At 36.6% G+C, this 17,314-nt stretch overlaps 1 protein-coding gene across 1 annotated transcript; it reads left to right on the top strand.

Annotated features, from left to right (window-relative positions):
* The first annotated feature begins 186 nt into the window (after window positions 1-186).
* On the top strand, window positions 187-15,966 carry LOC310723628 (uncharacterized protein). Its single transcript, XM_083536953.1, has 19 exons — window positions 187-268; window positions 3,665-3,737; window positions 5,338-5,470; window positions 5,593-5,816; window positions 6,055-6,211; window positions 6,543-6,687; window positions 6,803-6,931; window positions 7,056-7,175; window positions 7,895-7,992; window positions 8,443-8,544; window positions 9,955-10,083; window positions 10,795-10,869; window positions 12,535-12,568; window positions 12,851-12,949; window positions 13,536-13,608; window positions 13,698-13,731; window positions 13,831-14,995; window positions 15,112-15,404; window positions 15,560-15,966. Exons 1-19 carry the CDS (start codon window positions 230-232, stop codon window positions 15,702-15,704), a joined length of 3,267 nt encoding a protein of 1,088 aa, XP_083393079.1. The 5' UTR covers window positions 187-229; the 3' UTR covers window positions 15,705-15,966.
* Window positions 15,967-17,314: the final 1,348 nt, after the last annotated feature.

The raw sequence follows: 17,314 nt of genomic DNA, 5'->3' as shown, positions 1-17,314 counted from the left end.
ACTTAGAGATGTTCACTGTGGGATCAAAATGAAAGAAATGCTATCTATCTATCTATCTATCTATCTATCTATCTATCTATCTATCTGTCTGTCTGTCTGTCTGTCTGTCTGTCTGTCTGTCTGTCTGTCTGTCTCATAAATGGTGTACAGTATGTAGCTCCTGCAGGCTCCGCCCACCCAGAGGAGGCCACGCCCACTTGGAGCTGCTCTTCGTGTACTCATTAGAAACATGGCGGCGAAGACAGATCGTGGGATACCTTTATGCGCAGTAAGTTAACTACTTTACATATTCATCTGTAACCAGCAAACAACAAAACATATCAACACATCGGGGCAATGTGTTGTCCGTGTGAAATTAAATATATCTCAATACGTGCGTACTATTCGTATACATATTAGGATGGAGTGAATTTGTTTATTTTTTGTCATCTAACCACCTCTGTGTAATTCAGTGAAATAATGGTGTTAAATGACATTCTGTATCAACAGCTGAAAATATCTACTGATAACAATACAGCCAACGGAAGTTCGGTTTGTTATTGAACATGTGTCCAGTCTACCTTAAAACGCCCCTCACGTAGCTGCATGTGACCGATAGATGGCGCTATTGAATGCTTAATCTGCTGTTGATTGATTTGAGAGGATGCAGATTTTGAACTGATTATATATTTTATATAATTATTTAATATGATAAAAAGGATGAATAATATTTAATATTATATACAATTTATTTCAAAATCTTTTCGCAAATCATGGCACTATTTATCATCTAATAATATTTCATCAGGTTAACTTCAGTTCAAAATCTGAAATTAATATTCCAGTAATGTTCACTGGACATGTTCACTGGACATTATTATAATGCTTATACCACTATTTTAATAACAGTGAAGAATTCAAGTTTAAAAATGAATGAAGAAAAAATGCACACATTTATACTCATGGGTATGAACAGGTTTATATGATTTCACGGTTTCACAACAAATGCATTTTTTTAATGAAATTTCACAAAATCTATAAAAGAAATGTACATACACATATACTACTGGTCAAAAATGTTTAAATACCCCAATAAAAAAAAAAAATAAATAAAAAAGTTTAGGTTACCAAAATCTGAAAATTAATGCACATTTCAGAGTTATACCAAAAGTCTTTCTATCTGTCTGTCAATTTTTCATATATACATTCACTACTGGTCAGAAAATGTTAACATACCCCCATTAAATAAATAAATAACTAACTAAATAAACAGCTTGCTTGTTTTTGCCCCCTTTTTTTGTGAAATTTCATTTAAAGGGAATAAGTACCGTGTTAAAACTTCTAGCTGTTCTGCAGCAATGTAAATAAATTAAGTCTTGAAATTTGATGCAAACATTTTCTACAGGTGTCTCCTTTTTTTCTGTATAAAAGCAGTGCTGGAACAGACTGTGTTACTACACCCTGTTAAGCAATTACTGCACATTATTGTATAGCAGAGATTAGTATATTGCTCTAATAATGGCATGAAAGGGTAATTAAAAAATTTGATTTATTATTATTATTATTATTATTATTATTATTATTATTATTATTATTATTATTATTATTAAGTCACAGTCCAGTTCAATTTGGGTACAATTAGGGGAAAATGCAAAACATAAAATTGCTTGTATTTATTATTATTAATATTATTATTATTATTATTTTATTAATGCAGTTTATTAAAAACATTTATGAACATTAACAGTTTGTTTGGTTAAACATTTTATATATATATATATATATATATATATATATATATATATATATATATATATATATATATATATATATATTTAATATTTAATACAAATAAAATATATAAAAACAAAATAGAATAAATCAGTTTAATGCAATGATGTTAATATTATATTGATTAAAATAAATGTATCGATTATATGGATACCATAACACCATTTAAATTGATTAACTAAAATGTAATTATTGTGGCTTTTCGCTACATCGTACTCTCTCTCACACACACACACACACACACACACACACACACACACACACACACACACACACACACACACACACACCAAAAAGTGTTCAGTGTTCAGTAGGGCAGCTTGTTAATAACTATTGCTGAAAAGTTTTTCTCTTCATATAAGTCTTAAGTTCAACAAGCTTTATCTATGAAGTAAATAATCCTTAAACATGATTTTAAGGTGGACCAGTAAATCTCGAGAGGAATCCGAAGCACTGTGGTTTCCTCATCCGAGTGTATGTTTCGTTTCTTCAGCAATGAAACTTTTCTCGGCCCCCGAAAAGCTTAAGACGAAACCACATTATTGTTAACACTCAAAAACATAACAAAGGTGCGGTTCGTTAAGAAACTTATGTTATCACACTTTTAACGACTACTGGCCAGGTTTTATTCATTTTATCACTGGCATCTAATCCCAAGAAAGAAGTTTAAATATCTGATGTAAAGTGGAAACTATACCATATTAACATGGCTTTACTTCTTTTCTCGTGAATGAGATTGGCAAGATTAATATTCTTAGCAAAACGTGTAGGTGAATACAACACACTGAATAATTGTTTATATGAAGACGCTCCTGAAATGTTTATTCCTAACATTTATTTGACTTGCAGCTTGTTGTCTTAAGAAATAGAGAGCTAAAAAACTTTCTAAAGACTTTCCATAAATGCTTTCTTACATAATGCCACAAGGACATCAATTATTCTACATTATTTTGTATTTTACTGCTAAATAGCATGCTTTAATTAATTAATGATCAGTTTAAGGTTGTGTTGCATGTTCACTGCGCTAGTCCATTTGATTGAGCTATATAGAAATATAAATATAGAATAATGGTGTAAATCTAAACGTGATTTGACTTGTAAGAGCTCTGCTGTTATAGAAAATGAATCAACAACCTTTTGATCATAAATCAGAATGAAAATTGAATGCAGTTTTGTATTTCATGTGCTAAAACGAAGCAATATTTATTATATAGTACAGCATGTAGTGGTAGGGTTAGAGCATGTGTAATTATTTCTGTTTATTCTGTGATTTCGACTGATAAAAACCTGTCTAAGCTTGACTGATGGTCTCACTGATAATTAATTTCTTGGCATACACTTGCAGAAATTGTTATAGAATAGATGATTTATATCACATTTAGATTTTTGATTTAGTGCATTTTCTTCTGGGTTTAAATTTGGAACTGTTGAAACTAGTTTTATTGTTTAAATACTCCACCTGTTTTCTATGCTAAGAAATGTACTGGATGATGCTTCTAGACAACTCACCATAATTATATTCCCTGCTTCATATCTATAAGTACTGCATTATCAGAACTGTCAGTTATCACATCATCCGTGCATGTTATACACACTCTTGCTGATGCACAATATTGTTATTTGCACTACCACCCACTCTCACACTTTATGTACATTACTGATCTGTCATATACTTTGTATCCCTATTTAATACTCTTACTGTCTATATTGTCTCACATTGTCTGTTTGGTCTTGTATTGTCTAAGCTGAATGTAGAGTGTTATTTATGTCTGTACTTTTGAGAGTCACTAACAGCTGGAACCAAATTCCTTGTGTGTCTTAACACACTTGACCAATGAACCTGATTCTAATTTTGATTCTGATTCATTGTCATATTGTGTTTTCTTGTTTAAAGATTAATCCACGCTTCCTGCATTCAAACTCTACAAGTCACACGGGGCCGTTCAGTGCTATAGCAGAACTCATCGGTGAGTCATTATTCATTTCACTCCCTTTTTTTTCCCCCTTTTCTTTCTTTCTTTCTTTTTTTTTTTTTTTTTTTTTAACACAGACACAACTCAGTAGCATCCGGAAACTCTGCTACATTTTCCAACAGCTGTCATACGCATGATGCAGAGGGGCAGATGCAAGTCCAGAATCTTCTGTTATTTAGCCAAAATTTTAAACACAAAATAATTCAATAATGTGTCGGTGAAATTTGAAAGCCTGTGTCTCATCCTAAGTGTTTCATCCAACATAGATCTCAACTCAGGGCTGTAAAGGGTTTGTACTTGAAATAAGTGCTATCATACTGGATTAGGTTTATTGACTCAGTCTACTTTGAGCTTTTTGTGGTAAAGCAGTGGAATGGATTTGACTGTGTTTTTTTATTTGCTGGGTTGCTTGCAGAGGCATGAAGTATGATACATACTGTAGTTTCTGTGCAATTCTATGATATGTGCTTCTCTGCCAAGGAATCTCCTATTATTTTAGTGGTAGGTGGTAGCTCAGGGTTTAAGGCACTGGTCTCTGGATTGGAAGTTTAAATATGCGCAGCACCCAGCTGCAACTGCTGGGCCTTTGAGCAAGGCCCTCAACCCTCAACACTCAACCCTCAACTGCTCAGTTATAAGTCTCTCTGGATAAGGGCATCTGCCAAATGACATAAATGTGAATGCATTTTACAGTGTTTTTGATTGTTTTTCCAATATATTGGATGGGAAAGATGAAAAAATGGGTTAATAGGACCCTAAATTGGCAGAAAAATTACACACACACCAAATTGTTATAGCTCAGTATTCAGGGGTTTGTCCAGGATAAAAAATTGTATATATCAGTTTTTACTTTTCCACTGTTTTTATTCTTTTACAACAATTTATATCAACAGAAGAATGTAAAAAAAAAAAAAAAAAACACACCCTGTAATCTGGGTACATTTGACATTTAACTCTCATTTGGGAGTAAAATAATTGCTTAGCTTTGTTTTGGTTTTTTTTGTTTTTGTTTTTTTTTGTTTTGGTTTGTTTTTTCCCTTACGAGGGAAATATCAAGGTCAGTGACGTCGGAGTGACGTGGGGCCGCCTTCCGGTGGGCTCACCACCTGCAGGAGGGACTGTAAGGGACGGTGCTGTGAGGATTGGGCAGCAGTCGAAGGCGGGGGCCTGCTTAGACTGCTGCCCTCGCGACCCGAATTACGGCGAAAATGAATGAATGAATGGTTTGTTTTTTTTTGTTTTGTTTTGGTTTTTTTATTTCCCAGCCAGTCAGACAAGTTTTTGCACCATTGTGTGTACATATACCACGCTGGGCTTGATTTCCATTTATTCAGTGGTCATGAAAATGAAAGGATTCTGATTTGCATCTTGTCTAAAACATTGAGCTGGAGTCAACCTTGTGACCTGCAGTGTAGATTTCAGTCATGACTGTGGAGTTTCCAGGATTTGTTTGTTTAGTGGTTTGTTTGCATTTGTCACATGATTTTATTTGAGCTAACTACAAATCCAAACAGTCATATGAAACAAGAAACAGGCATGTACTATAATTTCAGTGATACAAACAACTCTTCTTTGTTTTTGTTTTTTTCTACAGACAATGCTTATGACCCAGATGTCAGTGCAAAACAATTCTGGATCGATAAAACAGCAGTCAAAGGCCTGGATTGTCTCACCTTCATGGACAATGGAAATGGTATGGATTATGACACGATGCACAAAATGCTCAGGTATGTGTTCTTGAAACCTACATTATGTATACTTTTTTTGTATGTAAAAATTTTTTTCCCTTTAATGAAGTTTTTTTTATTTCAATAATCATATTTATTCTTTCTTCCTGTCTGTCTCTCAGCCTTGGCTTCAGTGATAAGAAGGCAGTAAGAGGTCATGCTCCAGTGGGTCTTTATGGTAATGGATTTAAGTCGGGCTCCATGCGCTTGGGGAAGGATGCCATTGTGTTCTCAAAGAAAGACGACACCAAGTGCGTTGGCATGCTGTCACAGACTTACCTTAAGAAGATAGAAACACAGAATGTCATAGTGCCTATTGTCATGTTCACCAACACTGGAGATACTGATATCCTTTATGCAGAGAGATTGAAAAAGTATAGATAAGATGTGAATAAATTGCATTGCTGGATTGAAGAAATTGAACATTTTACCACTACAAATAAAAGAAGCTCAGCAATAGAAAAGTATAACTGCTTATAACAAGATTCTCAGTTTATGCACTAATATTAAGGTCCTATTTACGAATATTGATATGCTTTCTGAGAGTTTAAATATTCAGTTTGTTCCTTAACCTTTCTGTTCACGCGGTGTTGCACGGGAGTTTGAGGAAAGTCTTAAGGATATCCTGCAATATTCTCTATTCAACACCAAGGAGGAACTGTGGTCTGAATTCAATGCCATTAATGGCCCATGTGGCACCCAATCCAATGGAACTCGTATTATTATCTGGAACTTACGCAAGTAACCAGAATGAATGAGACAGAAAGAAATAGGGGATGAAACAAGGGGGAAAAAATTATAGGGAGCACAGAGGCATTGTAATATAGATCTTTAGGACATGTTGAGTTAATAAAAGTGATGATTAATACATTGTAGATTACACCAATCACTGATCACTGAAGAGGATTGTGGAGTAAATTGTGAATTTTCTCACAATTCCACTTACAGTTAGATATGTTTGCAATATATTTTTGTTGAGAATTTGTATATTTTACTGAGGATATTGATGCTAGTTATAAATGTACGGTGTTCCCCACTGGGGTTTTCTATAATAAGATTTGTTTTTCTGTAGAACGGCCTCAGATAAATTGGAATTTGACTTCACTAAGGATCGCTATGATATTCGGATCCCTATTGACATTAGTGAGAACAGTGCAGAGCCAATCAAGGAATCTGAGCACAAGACATCAGCACCCGAGAGTGAATATTCGCTGCGGGTGAGATGCAGATTATGGAATACTAGAAATCATTACAGTTTGCCAGCTCACTGAGATAACAATACTGGTCTGTACATGGTCACATGCTGTCTATATTTTTTTGCTCCTAAATCAGGCATACACCAGTATCTTGTATCTAAAGCCAAGAATGCAGATTAATATCCGAGGGCAGAAGGTGAAAACTCAGCTCGTTTCCAAAAGCTTAGCGCTCGTCGAAAAGGAGTCCTACAAACCCACATGCGTTGTATCCTTTTTTGCCAAATATTAGAAGCGGTCTATGGAGTCTTTAACATCTGTTGATATGCTTGTGTCTAATGAAGCAGATTTTTATTTGTATTTATACCATGATCCTTAAGTCTTTGTCTCAGAAAAAGGCAATAAAGATCACATTCGGCTACAACACAAAGAGCAGAGACCAATATGGATTGATGATGTACCACAAAAACCGCCTCATCAAAGCCTATGAACGTGTCGCTTGTCAGCGCAAAGTGAGGATCGTCCAGTTTGTATAGTTTTTAACATTTAGAAATAAGCAGCATTGTATTATTTCTTTTTGTTTTGTTTTGGGGTGAAACCAAGAAAGCTTACAATAGTAAAACAATATTACATCATAGTGGCTGTGTACTGTTTGTATTGTCATTTTGAAGCAAAAGTTACAAGCCATCATGTTTACACATTAATATCCAGGGGGCTGTTTTTGTAATCTGGAACCCGGAGAATCTGAAAGAAAACCACGAGTGTCAAATAAAGACATGGCCTGATGTAAACAAACTTTGTCAGAAGTGCAAACATTTCCAAATTTGAAGCAGATTCGAGGTCAGAAAAAAAAAAGCTCATGTTCAGAATATGTACAAACATGAAACATTAAGCTTGGTTTGAATCAGAAATATGAAAAATGCATTTACAATGTAAGCAGCCTTGTTACTGTCAGGAGCACAATAAAAAGAACTGAGCATATACCCTGCCAATGAAGTAGAGTCACTTATACAGTGTAAAAATGGGTCTAATCAGGATCTGGATAAATGATGAGTGGAGTTCATGGTGGCCATGTATGAGGGCAGTGCTATTATCCATTATGATGCTATTACGATTACAGAATTGCATTAAACATTAGAATATTTCAGGATAACAAAAAAAGCATGCATGTTCTTTAATTTTTTTTTTTTTACATAGGCACAAGGTTTACAGTTTTTATTGTTATTACCAGGGTAACAACACAGGAGTGAGAGTTATCGGGGTGATAGAGTGTAACTACCTCACCCCAATGCACAACAAGCAGGACTTTGATAATACAGAAGAGTACAGGTGTGTATCTGAATACCACTGTCATTCAAAATGGAATTTCCTGTTCCATGTGTTAAAGGATTGTTCACACCACATATGTGCATTTCTAAATACCTCCTGTCTTCTTCCTTTTTCTCTTTATCTTCTAAAGTATACATTTTTCAATTAGCATTTTGTGCAAATGACAAATTCATTTCAAACTTGCCTGCCAAAGCCACTCTGTCTTCATGGATTTTAGGACTAATGTATGGGTTTGAGGATGAAAATGCTATTTTGGGGTCTGTAATGTAATAGAGGAAAAGAAAAAGTGATTCTAGTGAACGGATCTTGGTGTGGCCCTGTTAATCAGCTGCGTACAATGGTTTATTTTGTGCCTACCTAAATGAAAACATCCTAAATAAATGCAGTGATCAATGTTAATTTTGTATATAGAAGTGGAAATGATGTGTTAAATGTATTTTGTTTGTGCAGGAGAACCATCCAAAGTTTAAATACAAAGCTTGAGGAATACTGGAAGGAAATCCGTCATAGACGTCGGCAAAAAAACTGCATTTTACCCATTGAAGATGAGGTGTAAGTAAAAATGCATGCACACACATGCCACCACACACAGACAATTTCCTTCTACATTTCAAATACATGACAGTAGGGGGTCTAGCGACTTTTAAAGTTGTGCATGGTACCGTACGATGACCTTGTGTCCCTTTCTGGATGTCTTCCATTACATCACATTTCAGTTATGTTCTTGGTAAACGAAAAAATTTAGCATTGGAGTGCACACAAACCAAAACTTTTCTGTGAGCAAAACAACTACATATCAAAGAATGTTTGTGTTTTGCATTCAGATTGCTTCAGTCTGTCATTCCTAAACACTTTTCCAATACTACAGCAGTTTCTGAGCTGTTGCTCCATGACTAGGATATGATGTTTTCAGTTAGTGATCTGAGACTCTCACACAGTTCTGATCAGACTTTCACTTTATAATGACATTTGTTTTATATTTAAAATGTATTTGAATATTGTCAATATTGGGTGTCAGTTGTGCCAGAGAAAATATTCTCAAAATATTGTTATAGATTAGTGTTCATAGGGATATCCAGCAGAAAATTCATTTCTATTTCCACTTTTTTGCAAGCAGGTTATATCAACAGGAGAATGTGAAATAAAACGGCAGGTAAACTGAATCAAGTGATTCTAGTAAATGGCTCTGGGTGTGGCTTTGTTTAGAAACTACATTTCCAAATTCATCTAAAAAATCAGCTGCGTACACTTGTTTCTTTTGTTCCATCAGAACCGATTGTAATGTGAGTCACATTCACACACCTACATTTCTCATTTCAGGTACACAATATTCTGGAATTAACTATAATTTTATTGATTATTGTATTTGGACCAAAATGGATATTTGGATCAAAATGTGTAATGTATCTTCATTGCTTACTTTTGATACCTTATGCACCATATAATGTTGAAACAATATTTTATTATTGATAAAAAATTAAATAATTCTCCCAATTGCATGACACTTTATTATGTAATGCATAAAATCATGCAGGTGCAGGTAAATAAATAAATGTAAAACATCAGAATGTAAAAAGAAAATAGTGATCCTGGGATTTTCGCCACATTGGTCAATAGAATTTACACAGAATGGTGCAAAAAAAAAAGACCTGAGCAGAACTTTTGTGAAAGGAAGCAGCTCACAGGTTTATTGCTATAGATTAGGCAAGAGTGACCGAAATGTTTTGAGATGACAGTATTGGCAAGCAGAAAAGCATTTTAGAATGCACCACCACATTTCAGATCTTTCAGCTGGCAGATTTCCGCCAAGAACAGGAATCAAAAGCTACCTCAAATAGCTGACCTAAAGCTACATGATAAGCTGTCTGAAACAGTGTAAATGAAGAATGAACAGAAATGCTAGTTGGGGTTTATGAGATTGTTCAATATATAAAAGATCTGTGTGATTATGTGGACTTGCAGGGAGCAACCAGATCAAAACTGGGTGCAGTGCGACGATTGTAATAAGTGGCGAAAACTTCCTGATGGCATCAATAGTGCAAAGCTACCTGATAAGTGGTTCTGCCGCATGAACCCTGACAACCAGTACAGGTTAGTTTGTGTGCATAAGAAAGTGTATGTACAGTATATTTGTGTGTGTCCCTGTGCAAATATATATCTTTGTGTATGCGTGTGTGTGTGTGTGTGTGTGTGTGTGTGCAGAGAAGTATGATATACATTTAAAAAAAAGATATTGTAATGCTGCATATTATGATCATGATTCACCCTATAGGCCATGTGTTTGGACACACAAACAGCACAGTGCAGTATGTTCCTTCCCCATAATATTGTCACAAAGCTAACAGCAGAGAATTTTCTAGAATGTCTTTTTGTGTTGTAACATTTAGATTTTACTTCACTGGCACTAAGAATTCTAGACCAAACCTGTTCCAGCAGGACTTTGCCACCGTGGCAAAGCAAGGCCTGTAAAGACATGGTTGGCCTACACAGAGTATTGACTTTAACCCAGCTAAAATTCTTTAGCGTTATTTAGAATGCTGAGTACACTCCAGGCCTTCTTATCTAGCATCAGTGCTTCACCTCAAAAGCCTTTCCAGAAGAGTTTAGATTTTTATAATAGCAAAGGGAAGTCAATCTGGAATGGGATGTTCAACAAGATATGATATACATGGTCATACTTTTGGCCATATTGCAGAAACTCTAAACTGAGGTCATGATAATTTCATGTGGACGCCATTAATTTGTACAACAATTAATTTTTTTATGCACCATCCAAAAATACAATTTGTTCATTTCTCTCAGGAGTTGTACAGTTGAACCAGAGGTTTCAGATTCAGAAGATGAACAGCCCAGAATGCAGAAAACCTACAAACAGCAGTACGTATTTACACTAAAGATTTATTTTTATAAATATATAGAGTCTGACCCGCTTCAAATTTTTTCAGTTTTGTTATGTTGCAGCCTGATTCAAAAATTCCCCCTCATTCATCTGTACTCAGTTCCCTATAATGAAAGTGAAAATCTAATTTCAGACATGTCTATAATGTTTTTAAATGAAAAAAGAAAAAAAAACCCTGAAATATCACATGCACATAAGTATTCAGACCCTTTACTCAGTTTCCAAGTTGAAGCCAATCTAGCAACAATTACAGCCTATAGTCCTTTTCGGTATGGCGCAACAAGCTTTGCACACCTGGATTGGAGGATTTTTGGCCGTTCTTCATGACAAATCCTTTCAAGCTGGAGTAGGTTGGATGGGGACTGTTACAGAACAGCCATTTTCAGGTCTGGTTGCGCCACTCTAGGACATGCACAGAGTTGTCTTTAAGCCAAATCCTGTGTTGTCTTGGCTGTGTGCTTAGGGTTGTTGTCATGTGGGAAGGTGAACCTTTGGCCCAGACTAAGGTGCTGAGCACTGTGGAATAGTAAAAAAAGTAAACACTCCCACAGCATGATGCTGCCACCATCATGCTTCACTGTTGAGATGGTTTTGTGCAGTTGATAAGCGGTGCCTGGTTTTCTCCAGACAAAACATTTAGAATTGAGGTCACCCAGTTCAGTCTTGGTTTCATCAGACCAGATAATCTTGTTCCACAGTCTGAGACTCCTTCAGGTGCTTTGGATATAAATTAGATATAAGATATAATAGGAGATTTATGGAGGCCACTGTGCTTGGGAATCTTCAGTGCAGCAGCAATTTTTGTAGCCTTCCCCAGATCTGTGCCTTGCATAATCTGCTTTTTGAGCTCTTAAAGCAGTTGCTTTGACCTCATAGATTGTTTTGTTTTTTCCAATATGCATGACCAGTTGTGAAGTCTCTTATAGAGAGGTGTGTGCCTTTCCAAATCATGTCCAATCAATTTAATTTATCACAGGTAGACTTTAGTCAAGATGTAGAATCATCACAGCAATGTTCAAGACAATTGGGAGGCACCTGACCTAATTACTGAATTCTGATCAGGTTTAACTTTATGGCCACCGATCAGGCCAACATTAGTGACCACCCCTTTTGCTGCCAGAACGAGAATTAAGAGTATTAATTTCTTCAGCAATTTGAGCTACAGGAGCTCACCTGTTGGATCAGACCAGACAGGCCAGCCTTCCCTCCCTATGTGCATCAATGAGACTTGGCCACCCATGACCCTGTCGCCAGTTCACCACTGTTCCTTCCTTGGAGCACTTTTGATAGATATTGACCACTGCAGACCAGGAACATCCCACAAGAGCTGCAGTTTTGGAGATGCTCTGACCCAGTCGTTTAGCTGAGAGCGTCAAACTCGCTCAAATAATATTATGCCTGATCCGTGTATGTACACGTGATATTTCTTTAAAAAAATTAAATAAAAAATGTAGACGTTTCCAAAATTCTGTTTTCACTTTGTCATTATAGGGTTCAGAGCACAGATTAATAAGAAAATAAATAAATTTGAACAATTGCAGTATCAAGCTGCAACATAACATTGGAACAAGTGAAGGGGGTCAGAATTATTTCCAAATGCAATGTTTATGTATGTAAACACTTGTACATGTGTTTTGAAACAGCGAGAAGTTGGAGAAAGAGAGGAACAAACAGCAGGTGATGTCCATTTTATTTAGAATTGTTAAGAGATGTTCTTGTTTTGTTCCTGTATAGAGCTGCAAAATCACTGCATTACCTGCGTACCAGGATAAACTGGGTTACTGATTCCACCATCAGCATTTAGGAGGAATTGGAATATGTGATCTTTGTACCAGCTACTAAAACAAAGTCTATAATAATGATATTGAATGGATATGATTGCTATCTATTATTAAGTTTTTTTACTATATTGACAGTATTGTTTGTACAATAATCTGATTGGTCATGTGTCTATTTCAGATGGAGCAGCAGCAGAGGGCGGAAAAGGAGATTACCCTCAATTTTGCCAAACAAAACGCTAAACTCAAGATAGACCTTCAGCGTCAATTCAAACCTGGCGTGAGAACATTTATAGAGAACTATTTTATAGATGTAAAAGACTAAGAAAAAAACGAGGAGATACACTCGAACACTATATAATTAAATGTACTATATACATTTGTATTTATATTTTATATTATTTTAAACTCCATAATTTATTATATAATGTGAAACAACTTTGGTCTATGTGCAAAAGGCAAAAAATGAATTGATTGCTCTCTAAAAGGCTTATTTCCTAGAAGATTGCCTAGGTAGGTGCAGGGAAGTAAGGACTGCATAGAATGAGGTGAAGTAAAAGCTTTGAAAGATTGACAGGCAAAACTCACAGTACACATACTGTGTACAAACATTGATGAGGAAAGTTAAGACGGCTCCTTGGTTGGCCTGATCTGGTGTGGTCTCGGCTACCCTGTTGGATTTAGATATTGTAAAAGCCAAGAGGATAATCTAAAACTGTGAGACATCAATTTCTAACAAAAAGAGCTTGAGTGAGTATAATCAGCTATTGAGAATGACCTGCTTCATTGTCTAGGTTCACCTTTGTAACAAATGAAGTTTTATACAATAATGCATGTGTGTGACAGTGTATAACTTACACTCACAGAACAGAACAGAAGAGAATTCCCCCCAGGAAATGTCCAGCTCTCCCCTCAATTCCCATCCCTGCAGACTTGCAGGTGAGGGCCTGTTTTTTCTTGTGGGTGCATATACATTATGTCTCTGTATTTACTGAATAAAAGGTTACTTCTGTCATTGCACTCTGCAGGATCCAGTCCATCTTATAATCCAATTTTAACAAGGTAATATCATGTCTCCATGACTTAGTTTTATCTTTTGTTTTTTTTTACAATAACATCACATAAAGCACATCTGAATAATTTCATTTCCCTTCACTTCAGGAGGAAGAGAGCCCAGAGCCCATGCCCAGATAACGGCGAGACGAAGAGAGCCAGAAAACGAGTTAGTTTTGGTGCCAATATACCAGGCAGTCCATCGACATCCACGGCTATCCTTAAGGACTGTTTCTCACCAAACATAGACAGTAGAGATGATGATGGTGATCAAGCAGCAGAAATAGATAATGAAACAGTGCCAATGGATGATGATGATGAGGATAATGACATAATTAGTATTGAGACCATCAGTTCACCAAGGCCAAAGTCAGCAAAAGGAACAATTGACATTGCTATTGTAAAAACCGAGCCAGTGGGGAGTAAGGAAGAGTTGGGAAAACAAAAGGATTGTCCTGACAGTGATACCACAGTGTCCAGGGAGACAGCTGCAACAAATTTACCCTCAGTCTCCTCTAAAGAAGTCAGCAACTCTATCGGTACACAGACTGCCCAAAAACTAATATTAAAACAAGAAAAGGATTCAGGACAACCAGACAATGAAAAGTGCAACAATGGTGGAGAAAGTGATGGCAGGCATATTGAATCAGAAACAGATCCCTCTCCAGTAGACAAAAATGCAAACAAACACATGAACTCTATCATTGAGGAAAGAATAACCCAACAGACCAGTGTACCACATATAGAGGAAGAAAACCTAGATAGAAACGAGAGTACATTAAACTCGGAGGAAGAACTAAGCCGAAGAAACGACTCAGATGAAATAAGCCCAGGTGCGCAGGGTACAGCAACATTCGAAAAATCAATTCTTAATTTAATGGATGCCCAGACACAGCAGGACAAACTGCTAACACTCCTGGAAGAGGCGGCACAGGAGCGAGATAAGAGCCATGCTCAGCTGCTTCTCCTAGGCTCTGAAGTAGATGAGCTGAAGAAGCAATTGCTGGAGCTCAAACTGAAGAAGGAGCACAGCCACAATAGCACACAGACCAACCCAGAGGAGGGGCCAGACTACAAAGTGCTGCATTTGCAAGGCAAAGAAGAGATAAAGCAGCTCCAAGATGAGCTCGGAAAGCTAAAGATGGAGAAAGCAGAGATGGAGAGAAGAGGCCAGGGAGCTTTGTTAGAGTGTGATGATCTGGTTTGTCAGATTGACACGCTGTTAAGCGAAATGGACCAGAGAAATAAGGAGAAAGAAGAGTTGAATGATAAGGTAGAGAAAAAAACACAATCAAAATAAATATGCCCAGTTAATAAAGAACAATAAGATTTAATGTCATACCATTTTTATTTTGACCTTCTACCAATGTGCATAATTTTCACACACAGGTGGACAGTCTACAAAAACAGAACTGCAGTTTGTCGAGCTGCTGTGAGAGTCTGAAGAAAGATTTAGAGCAGATGAAGACTAAAATTGTAAAGATGAAAAATGTGCAGGCAGAAGATCAAGGAGTCCAGACAGATTTTGCTTTTTTCTCCCACGAAGAAAGTGCAACAACTTCAGCACACGCCTCCACCTCAGGAAGAGGAACAGACTCGCACTCGAAGCAACATGAAGCACAGGAGAGACCAGAGATGGCAGCAGAGCTCAAACAAGAAACCAGTCATTTACAACCGTACAGGTAAAATCTCAACTGCACAATATAAATCAAATCTGTATAATATCTCAACACAGTGATACAGTTTGTGTTGTTCAAAATTATTTGATGCTGTAGATTATTGACACAATAGACATAAAACTATAGAATTAATCAAAGTTTTTTTTTTTTTCCCCCAGCCTCAAATTGAGAGATCTCAGACAGAAAGTGGCACATCTCCTGGTCACCTTTGTCCCTGCACTGGACCTTCAGCAGGTGAACTACGATTGCGACGTCATCGATGAGATTCTCACTCAAGTTGTAGATGAAATCTCTGCTCCATAAAAACCAGAAGTGTGGTTACCAGAAGAGCACCGTCTTTAAAAACCCATTAATTATAGTTAAATTGTGGGTAAATAATGAATAAAGATACACAAGCAAATTAATTATCGGTTCATAAACGATTAAAATTTTTATTTTATTTTTTTGTAACTATTACTTCTGCTTATTTTATTATTATCCCCATGCTTTTATAAATGTGTATATTTATAAACGAGGAATGGCACATGTTTAAATAATTTCTAATAAACACAAACCTGTCTTTTTAGTCTTGGTTTTACTTCTTTTTTTTTACAGGAACCAATTTCTTAGTTTCATCTGAACAAGATGTTATTTCCTGTTTTCCTTTTTGCGCCTTACTAAGTAACTATAGCACATTACGTCTGAGACCACACATGCGCCACCAAAAAGCCTGCAACACCACCCTCGTGCATCATCAAAGAAGTACACGCTGTCACGCACATCAGTGTTGGATATTTCCTGTTATCATTTAAATCTTAATCAAGACTTCAGGTTTTGTTGTCTATTTCGTACCGTGTGCAAAATCTTGCATCAGCTCATTTTTGTCAAGTGAAGTTTAATATGATATTTCTGTTTGAAAAAACTAAAGAAATATTTGCCGTTTTATATACATGAGGTGGTATCAGAAATTTTTAGGACTACCGTATTTTTCGGTTTCCAGGAGTGTTGAATATTTGTAAAATTCAGTGGGTGCGGCTTATATATGGGTGCGCTTTATAGTCTGGAAATTACGGTAAATATTAGCTCTGTCTCTTTTGCCAAATGTCCTCCGTCAGATGTCTTAAAAGCTGGCAGTAGAACTATTGACGGTAGCTATTGACGATCTGGCCCCTGTGGACGAATTCTCATTGCACAATGCCACAAATGTCAAAAAAGACGATGAGCATGCACTTGATCGAGCTCTGGACCTGTCTCTCCTTTTTTGGTCGTGGAGATGATGGGCTGTTCCGCTGTGAAGACTGATGCTTTGTCTCGAGGTTGTACCTGTTACCCCATTTTTCCTCACTGGTAATAATCCTTCGACATAAAGGACGGGTCATCCATGACACACTGTCGGTGTTCTTGGCAGACTTCGATGCAATGTTCCTTCTGTTTCTGGGCCAGCAGCCTGGGGAGGAACTTTGCAGCAACACGGCGCATGTGCAAATTACATGTAAGGATGGTCTTCCACTCTTGAAAAGCATGTGCTACTCGAAACACCTCAAAATATTTATTGCAGCATCACAGTAAACTTGACGCATCATGTGAAATGTCCCTGAGGCAAATTTGCCCGCGTTCACGCAGAATTTCACATTTGCTCTTTGTTCTAATTCACTGTCCATGATGAAATTGCAGACATGGTAATGCACCAGTCAGATTAGCATCATTTGCACAGCTCCCAATGTACACAGGACGATGTCTTTTGGCAAAAGGCTGGTGCTCTCTGTAACTGTGCGTGCAGTCTTGAGCTGCCATTTGTTGGGGTGCTACAAAACTAGTTTTAAAACTTTTTGATACCACCTCGTGTACATTATATATATATATATATATATAGTGAGGAAAATAAGTATTTGAACACCCTGCTATTTTGCAAGTTCTCCCACTTAGAAATCATG

This window comes from Silurus aristotelis, assembly GCF_946808225.1.
Source record: "Silurus aristotelis genome assembly, chromosome: 3".
NCBI classification, from domain to species: Eukaryota; Metazoa; Chordata; class Actinopteri; order Siluriformes; family Siluridae; genus Silurus; species Silurus aristotelis.
The sequence above is the reverse complement of the archived record's forward strand: the minus strand, read 5'-3'. Positions and strand labels throughout refer to the sequence as shown.